The following is a 10,095-nucleotide window of genomic DNA, read 5'->3' as shown; positions in this document are numbered from 1 at the left end:
TCTGCATATTGGCCCCAATATATTATGAGACTATTTTCCAGACTCCAGAACGTAACTGTCTAAAAATCTACATATGAGCCCCCATATCTTGTGAGACTGTTTTCCAGACTCCAGAACGTTACTGTCTAAAAATCTGCATATTGGCCCCAATATATTATGAGACTGTTTTCCAGACTCCAGAACGTAACTGTCTATAAATCTGCACATGAGCCCCCATATCTTGTGAGACTGTTTTCCAGACTCCAGAACGTAACTGTCTATAAATCTGCACATGAGCCCCCATATCTTGTGAGACTGTTTTCCAGACTCCAGAACGTAACTGTCTATAAATCTGCACATGAGCCCCCATATCTTGTGAGACTGTTTTCCAGACTCCAGAACGTAACTGTCTAAAAATCTGCATATTGGCCCCTATATATTATGAGACTGTTTTCCAGACTCCAGAACGTAACTGTCTATAAATATGCACATGAGCCCCCTGCCATATCTTGTGAGGCTGTTTTCCAGACTCCAGAACGTAACTGTCTAAAAATCTGCATATTGGCCCCTATATATTATGAGACTGTTTTCCAGACTCCAGAACGTAACTGTCTATTAATCTGCACATGAGCCCCCATATCTTGTGAGACTGTTTTCCAGACCCCAGAACGTAACTGTCTAAAAATCTGCATACTGGCCCCAATATATTATGATACTGTTTTCCAGACTCCAGAACGTAACTGTCTAAAAATCTGCACATGAGCCCCCATATCTTGTGAGACTGTTTTCCAGACTCCAGAACGTAACTGTCTATAAATCTGAATATTGGCACCATTTCATGTGAGACTGTTTTCCAGACCCCAGAATGTAACTGTCTAAAACTGTATTCGAGCCCCCATATCTTGTCAGACTGTTTTCCATACTCCAGAACAAAACTGCGTATGAGACCCCATGTCTTATGAGAGTGTTTTCCAAACTCCTAAATGTAACTATCTAAAACTGCATTTGAGCCCATGTACCAAACCGAGACTATTTTCCAAACCCAAGAGGTTTCCTTTAAACTTAAGTAATAATTAAACATCTAAACTAATATTTCTTAATGTTCGAAATACAGTAGTCTCACTGTTTCCGATAGAAAATATTACATTTTAACTAAGAATAAGATAATATCTGCCAATATATGTTTAAAGTATATATAATAAATGCATAAAAACCTCTCAGTCTCGTTTTTAAATTCTGCTCCATTTCGCTTAAGCACTTGCAACTGCAAGTTGACACAAATTCGGACAGTGTGATTCGGTCGTCCATTTTTGCTGTTCCTGTCAAATTGATGACTGTGTAATAGGTGAAATTGAAAATTAATGTCATAATAAACGATTTATAAAAAACATTTAATCTTTAAATCCATTATTTTTATAAATATTAGCTCATTTTTCTTTGCTTTCGATCTGTAGAAACTGAACGACATCTATTAAAATACTAGTTGGTGAACAGCGCTTACCGTTTTCCTTTTGTTCTGTGCATATTGGTTTCAGGTTAAACCAATATGAACAGAACAAAAGGAAAACATCAACCAAGTTACACACAAATCAGCGTGCATGATGGTTGATATGAAAGTGAGAATGTTAAATATATTATTTAACACATAAACCTTGAAAATTGCGGAAAGATATAGAATGAACATGAAAATAGAAGCAATATTGCCGTTTATAAAGAAACCTAATACAAATCACAGGTGCTCGTCACATTGCCTGGATACAGTAATTATATACTTTTTTTTTCTTTCTTTTTTCTTTTTTTTATTATTATTTATTTATTTCGGTCAAGATAGTGAATACATGTCATTTAAAAAAATATTCCACAATTTTTCATGAAAGAAAATTAGTATAATATATAAATAAATATAAGGTAAACATGTGCAAAAAATCATCATTTTTTTATTTATTTATATATTATACTAATTTTTTTTCAAGAAAAATTGAGGAATACTTTTTAAATGAGTATATAATTTCTACGAACATCAGCATACACTGGACATTTTAAAACAAAATGGTACTCGTCTTCCATGTAATATTATACGGCAATGAATTAATTCCTCCCGCTATTTATAGTTCACCTTGTATGATAAGGCCAGCCAGCCAACACTGGCGGTCAGTTTATCTCTAGCAGTCACACGGTGGAGAACCCACGTGACTTATTTGGTGAAGTGCACGGCAACAAATGTCAACAAGTCTCGATTCAGGTAAGGTTTTTAAAGATAACTTTCTTAATATTTGGAGAATTTTTGTGAAATAAAGACCATAAACCCCGCATTTAAGAGCTCTATCCACGGTAATAAAGAATTTTCTCTAATATCCTAAAGTTTTCCTGAAAATCTTGACCAACTGATTTCTCAGAGTTGAAATTTAAGGCAAAGTACACGGCTTTTGACAAATCTATCGCTTTACTTCATGTTAGGCGTAAATAATTCATACACAAATCTTATTTTAAGCAAATTTTATGTATTTTAAAGTTTTCAGCGTGTATTGTTGAATTTCTTATAGTTATTTCAAAGGCGAAAATGAACTAAAACCAAATTGATAAAGTACACAGACATTTTAGGTTTGATAAAGTACACGGTCGTTTACAACCTTCAGTGTATATACTCATTATTTCACTGACTGGTGCTAAAACGAGTTATTTTAAATTTATTTATTATTAATATTCTTCAAATTCATTATTGAACATTGCTCCATGTTTGAAAAGACGCATTGTAATGGAGTGGCAATGGAAGAATGAACGCGTTTTAACAGTTATTGGGCGGACACCATTTTTAAATTTTTAGTAACAGTGACCTTAGCCCCACACCCCTCAAAAGCAATCTCAAGCTAGCTCTTTACATAAGCTACCCACACACCAAGTTTAATCAATATCTATCAATGCTATCAAAAGTTATTTGGCAAAAAACATTTTTCTATTTCAAGTAACAGTGACATTGACCGTAGCCCCTCCCCACTCAAAAGCAATCCCAAGCTAGCTCTTCACATGCTACATACACACCAAGTTTCATCAATATCTGTCAATCCTAACTAAAGTTATTGGACGGAAACCATTTTTCTATTTTTAGTAATAGTGACCTTGAACTTAGCCCCTCCCCACTCAAAAGGAATTCCTAGCTAGCTCTTCACATAAGCTACCTACACACTAAGTTTCATCAATATCTATCAATGCTTACTTATGTTATTGGGCAGAAACCATTTTTCTATTTTTAGTAACAGTCGACCTTGACCTTAGCCCCACACCCCTCAAAAGCAATCCCAAGCTAGCTCTGTACATAAGCTACCTACACACCAAGTTTCATCAATATCGGTCAATGCTAACTTAAGTTATTGGGCAGAAACTATTTTTCTATTTTAAGTAACAGTGACCTTGACCATTTTTCTATTTTAAGTAATAGTGACCTTGACATTAGCCCCTCCCCACTCAAAAGTAATCCCAAGCTAGCTCTTAACATAAGCAACTTACACACCAAGTTTCATCAATATCTATCAATGCTATTGGGCAGAAACCATTTTTCTATTTTAAGTAACAGTGACCTTGACCTTAGCTCCTCCCCCCTCAATAGCAATCCCAAACAAGCTATCCACATAAGCTACCTACACACCAACTTTCGTCAATATCTATCAATGCTAACTAAAGTTATTGGGCAGAGACCATTTTTCTATTTTTAGTAACAGTGACCTTGACCTTAGCCCACCCCCCTCAAAAGCAATCCCAAGCTAGCTCTTCCCATAAGCTACCTACACACCAAGTTTCATCAATATCAATCAATGCTAACTAAAGTTATTGAACAGAAACCAATGTTTGACGCCCGCCCGCCCGTCTGCCCGCCCAACGACAACCTCATTCTTATAACCCGGTTTTCGTTGAAAACCTGGTTAACAACAACATCTTGTAGACCACGATAGAAGGCATTCTGGTCAATTGCCATCGTTTTTGCGGGAAAGTGTTGACACAGACACAGGTTAGTTTTTAGCTTTATTTTTCCGCAGAGAAATAAGAATATACTAACAGTTATACTTTTATTATGCCTCCCCTCGTGTAGAGGTTAAGATTTGCCGTCGTCTGACTGTGTTTTCAACGTTTTTTAGGGGTTGCGTTATTCACATAATAATGTGGTCCGTGTTTCAGTGGACAGGATCGTTTAGTTTTATGATGCTGATTACACGATCAAACACTCATTGCGTGGCAGTAATATAGTGTTTTTTATAAATTATATTCAAGTACTGACATCGCCAGCATTTCTCGCTAACTTGTGACAGTACATGTCTTTTTTATAGGTGCAGCAATTACGGCGAGACAAAGTTGCACGTTTGCAAATATTGTGGCAAAACTGCTCTTTCAAGACTTGAAGATAAACGAAAGACGCGAAAGCGGCCAATTGAAGCTAACCTGTGGTGTGTGTGGGTTCAAATTGGGTGACACGACCAATCTCAGTGACCAGATTTCTACTAGACACAGGGGAATGACACGTTACAAATGCCTACAGTGTCGCTCAGCATTCAAGTTCAAATCTGGACTCAGCAGGCAAGTTAAGGCGAAACACACCTAATCAGGACACATTGAAAGATCACAATGGTCTAGTTAGAAGTGCATTCCAGTATGTTGCCGAGTTAAAATAACGTTTTGATGAGTTTAGCATTTTATTAAGATAAATAGCAAAACGTACTGTTACCAAATGGTGTTCTTTCAAAATGTTCGTTTGTCTTACAGTACTGAAAAAAATGCTGTGTAAAATTAGTATGAAAATGGATTGAGCATAAAACATTTTCACAAGGTTAAGAGATGCATTGTTGTGATTTTCCCATTGGTGTCCTATAAACTCTTAACTGCATGTATCTTATATAATTCAGCAAGCTTTGAAACACAATTATTTTGTAATCACATTTCAGCCTTTAGTCTAGAACATTCTAATGTTCCATGCTCAGCTCTTATCTAGATGTTCAAGTCTTAGTCCTAGCCTGTAAGTTGGTACTCTAGTGTGCTCTCATTCCTCCTTGCTGTTTCCCATCTAACTCCGAGCCTCCATCTTTACAATGCGTTCCTGTCTGTATTGTTCGAACGACCGCAGTTTTACTGATGTAGATCAGATAATATTTGTTCAGAATGAACCAAATAAAAGATTCAGCGTTACCTGAAAGGTATGAACAATATGCTTTAAATGTGGAAATATATATAAACTAATTGTGATATGCCTATTTTATTGTTTTAAATCACATCAAAATAGGAACATTCATGAAATTTATAATCACCACAAACGGGCAGCTAACTACAGACATGTTTTATTCGCCGTCAGTCCAGATTATAATTTATAAGTAAAACTATCTGATTTTTGAAGAAATGTATGTATGATTCTGTATTGATCTGCATATTTAAGACTAATCGAACTTATAATGGCAGACTTTCTCTTAAATTATTCCATAGACTATCTTTCAACTCCTCATTAAATATGATTGCTAAATATTTAGTTATTTAGGTGTGCGTTATAATGCAAAATTTATTGAAACAACTTAAATAAAAACTAAACACTATACATTCTGACTTCACGAATAGAAAATGCTTATATAACTATTAGTTTGTAAACCGCACTCTACTTTCAAACATAAACTAAAATGACCGTGTACTTTATCATCCTAAAATGTCCGTGTACTTTATCAATTTGGTTTTAGTTCATTTTTACCTTTGAAATAACTAGAAGTTAATCAATACACGCTGAAAACTTTAAAATACATAAAATTTGCTTAAAATAAGATTTGTGAATTATTTACGCCTAACATGAAGTAAAGCGATAGATTTGTCAAAAGCCGTGTACTTTGCCTTAGATTTCAACTCTGAGAAAACAGTTGGTCAAGATTTTCAGGAAAACTTTAGGATATTAGAGAAAATTCTTTATTACCGTGGATAGAGCTCTTAAATGCGGGGTTTATGGTCTTTATTTCACAAAAATTCTCCAAATATTAAGAAAGTTATCTTTAAAAACCTTACCTGAATCGAGACTTGTTGACATTTGTTGCCGTGCACTTTACCAAATAAGTCACGTGGGTTCTCCACCGTGAGTCAGAGCTGTACAATCCTCACCAGTATCATATGTATCAATAATAAATAGTTAGAACACATGCAGTCGTTCTTCATAACATAACATGGTGTCAGAAAAGAACTCGATCATCGCTCATATAGTATTAAATGTGGATTATTTTTACCATTGGATCGTTAATTAATAGATTTAGCATCTAATAAACTGTTCACTGTGAGAATGGAGTTAAGTGGTGTTCAAACACCGTGCATGGATTGGAATAGCTCAAATCTTCCGGAAGCTTGGAAGAAGTCCACAGAGCACTGTGAGCTTATTTTTAAGGGTCCACTTAAAGGGAATGATGAGGATGTACACATCACCTATTTGCAACTTTGGATGGGTGAAAAGGGTCGGGACCTGTACAAAACACTAGAACTGTCAGCGTCCGACAGAGAACATTTGTCAGCAATTTGTGAAGCGATTACAAAACACCTACAGCCGACGATCAACCCCGTTTTTGCACGGTATCGTTTCAACAATATGACACAGGAAGAACTTTCTTTCGAAGAATTCTTGACCAAATTGAGAGTAATGGTGAAGGATTGCAATTATAAGGACAGTGAAGACATGATCAGGGATAGGATTGTGTTTGGAATAGTATCACAAAAAATCCGAGAAAAACTCATTAATATGGGAGAAAATTTGACCTTGAGCAAGGCTATTCAAATATGTCAAAGCTTTGAATATGCTCAAGCACAACTGCGGGAAATGCAGGCACCATCGCAAGGAGCAGCCGTTAATGTGGTTCGTTCAAGAAGGGTTACTGGTCATAACACCTCAGGCCAGCCTGGTCACAATTTCTCAGGCCAGTGGGAGCAGAGAAGACAACAGCGCGTCACTTTGAGAGAAGACGTTACCCGGACTTGCCAAAATTGTGGGCGGAAACACCAACAGCAACACCAGTGTCCCGCAAAGGGAAAACAATGTCACAAATGTCAAAAATGGAACCATTTTGCATCAGTGTGTAGAAGTGTTAATGAAGTTATTGACAATGACAATTCTTGTACTCACGATTTCAAGGATTTAGTGATTGACAATGTGGAGTCCACTGTTAGGAATGGGCAGGTGTTTGCAGAGTTCAAGGTAGGTCCTTCCAATTTGTCCGTACAGTTCAAGATTGATACTGGTAGTCAAGTGAATATATTGCCATACAAAACCTTTAGAGACATAGGCATAAAGTCAGTTCTAGAAGCTTCACATTCAAAGCTTTCAGCCTATGACGGAAGCACGTTAAATGTAAAGGGATGCATTACTTTAAGGTGTAATCATCCTGGAACTGGCCAAACAAAGGATGTTTACTTTCATGTAGTTGACACACATTCAAGTCCTTTGCTAAGTCTCCAATCATCCCTTGACTTTGAACTCATAAATCTCACATACACAGTTATGTCAGATTCCCAGGTCAACCCCCTCACTAAGGACATGGTATTAAAGGAGTACAGGGAAGTGTTTGATGGCATTGGTCTGCTAGCCGGTGAATGCAAGATTCACATTGATCCCACTGTCCAGCCTGTGGTGCATCCCCCAAGAAAGGTCCCTATAGCATTACAAGAAAAAGTCAAGGATGAGTTACTCCGCATGGAGTCATTAGGTGTCATCGAAAAGGTCAATGAACCCACTGACTGGGTTAGTTCAATGGTCGTTGCCGAAAAAGCCAATGGCAAAATTCGTATATGTCTGGATCCGCGTGACTTGAATAAGGCCATTCAACGTCCACATTACCCTTTAAGAACTCTGGATGATATATTGCCTCAGCTTTCAGGCGCAAAGTACTTCACAAAGCTTGCTGCTAGGAGTGGTTATTTTGCATTGAAACTTGAGAGAGAGTCATCGTTCCTTACATGTTTTAACACCTTATATGGAAGGTACCGATATGTCCGAGTTCCCTTTGGTCTGAAATCAAGCGATGATCTTTTTGTGCAAAAGATTGATGCTTGTCTTGAAGGTCTTAGTGGCGTAGCTGTCATTGTGGATGACATACTAGTGTATGGGTCATCTAGAGAGGAACATGACTCCAATCTTAGAGCAGTCCTAAAGAGGTCTCATGATGAAGGAATTCGTTTTAACGAAACCAAACTCGAGGTCGGGGTATCAGAAGTAGACTACTTTGGTCACCTTCTCACATCAGAAGGTTTGAAAAAATCATCCTCAAAGACAGAGGCTATACAGAAAATGAAGCCACCCAAAAATAAATCAGAACTTGAAACCATATTAGGTATGGTAAACTATCTGTCTAGATTTGCCCCAAACTTGGCATATGTAACAGCCCCTCTGAGACAATTACTGTCTAAAGAAGTTGAATTCTGTTGGGAAACTGCACAAAGTGATGCATTTGACAAAATGAAACAAATCATCACAGACCCGAATCAGGTTTTATCCTATTATGACAAAAGCAAGCCATTAACATTGCACGTTGATGCCTCCAAGTTTGGTCTCGGAGCAACAATAATGCAAGACGGGAAGCCACTTGCATATGCATCAAAATCACTCAACAAACTGAGGTCAATTACGCACAAATTGAGAAGGAAATGTTTGCTATTTTGTTCGGCGGCAAGCGGTTCCACCATTTTGTTTATGGTCACAAAGTCAACGTGCAAACTGATCATTTGCCGTTAGTTTCTTTTTTCAAAAAAATCAATAAACACAGCTCCTGCACGATTGCAGCGTATGCTACTACAGCTACAGAATTATGATCTTGACATCAAACATTATCCATCCAAACAAGTACCAGTTGCAGACACACTGAGCAGGAACTTTCTAAATGGAACGTTCCCTGAATTGTCACAAGGCATGGACATGCAGGTACATATGGTTATGTCTCATTTACCTGTATCTGACAGAAAATTGAATGAATTGAAGGACAAAACAAGTCAAGATGAGACTTTAGTATTGTTGAAACAGACTATACTTCAAGGTTGGCCAACCTCTAGAAAAATGTGTCCGTCCCAGATATTGCCCTTCTGGAATTTCCGTGAAGAGTTAACTACTATCGATGGGTTAGTCATGAAAGGAAATTAAATAATCATCCCCAAATCAATGCAGTCTCAGATGCTTGAACTCATTCACACAGGTCACATGGGAGCTGAGAAATGTCTCAGAAGGGCCCGGGATGTTATGTTTTGGCCAGGAATATCGACTGATATTACCAATCTCGTGTTAAAATGCAACACCTGTTTAAAACACAGAAACTCAAACCCAAAAGAGCCATTAATTCCCCTTGAGATTCCTGATTATCCATGGCAAATTATAGGCACCGATCTATTCACCTGGGAAAACAGGAACTATCTTCTGATAGTGGATTACTATAGCAGGTATTTTGAGGTCAAGGAATTGCCCAATATGAAAACCACCACGGTCATAAACAGAATGAAAGGCATAATGGCCAGATGGGGAATTAGTGAGAAGGTTATATCTGATGGTGGTCCCTGTTATATCTCTCAGGAGTTCGCTGATTTTGCAAAAGAATGCAAACAGAAGGGGAAGAAATATTATGACAGACAAGCAAGGTCACTAGAGCCCTTATCATATGGAGAAAATACAACGATCCAACAATTAAATAAAACTTGGAGACCAGCCACTGTAGTTGACAAGTTAAATGAAAGATCATACACTGTTCAGTGCCCAGATGGGTCTATGTACACACGAAATAGGCGGGATCTATTGAAAACCAATGAGCCCTGCCATGGTCAATTTTCAGAGCCAGAAGTAACAAGCAGTTATATATAGCATTTATAACACAATTTTTACTCTTAGCCACTTCCAACCAATACTTTATAATTCTGGAAAATCTGTTTATTTACAATGGGTATCGTTGCAATTCTCCATAAATAGCGGCATTGCTACACCTAAATTGCGTTTACAAAACTTCAAATGTATGCGTTCGATCTTCTTAGATTTAACATGACCGCATATTTCACATGCATAGTTTAAAATTGACGCTACAAATGAGTCAAAGAGCTCACAACAAACTTTAGGACTAAAAGTAAAGTGTTTTGTTTTTAATA

General features: G+C 37.2%; 1 protein-coding gene across 1 annotated transcript; it reads left to right on the top strand.

Moving 5' to 3' along the window:
• The first annotated feature begins 6,271 nt into the window (after nucleotides 1–6,271).
• Nucleotides 6,272–8,707, top strand: LOC128204744 (uncharacterized protein K02A2.6-like). Its single transcript, XM_052906148.1, has one exon. The coding sequence runs from the start codon at nucleotides 6,272–6,274 to the stop codon at nucleotides 8,705–8,707; it is 2,436 nt and encodes an 811-aa protein (XP_052762108.1).
• Nucleotides 8,708–10,095: the final 1,388 nt, after the last annotated feature.

This window comes from Mya arenaria, chromosome 10 (genome assembly GCF_026914265.1).
Source record: "Mya arenaria isolate MELC-2E11 chromosome 10, ASM2691426v1".
Classification (NCBI taxonomy): domain Eukaryota; kingdom Metazoa; phylum Mollusca; class Bivalvia; order Myida; family Myidae; genus Mya; species Mya arenaria.
This window is presented reverse-complemented; position numbering and strand designations above follow the sequence as displayed.

What these genes read in the sequence shown, in the direction of transcription:
- LOC128204744 (XM_052906148.1), top strand. Translation starts at nt 6,272, where the DNA reads ATGGAGTTAAGTGGTGTTCAAACACCGTGCATGGATTGGAATAGCTCA.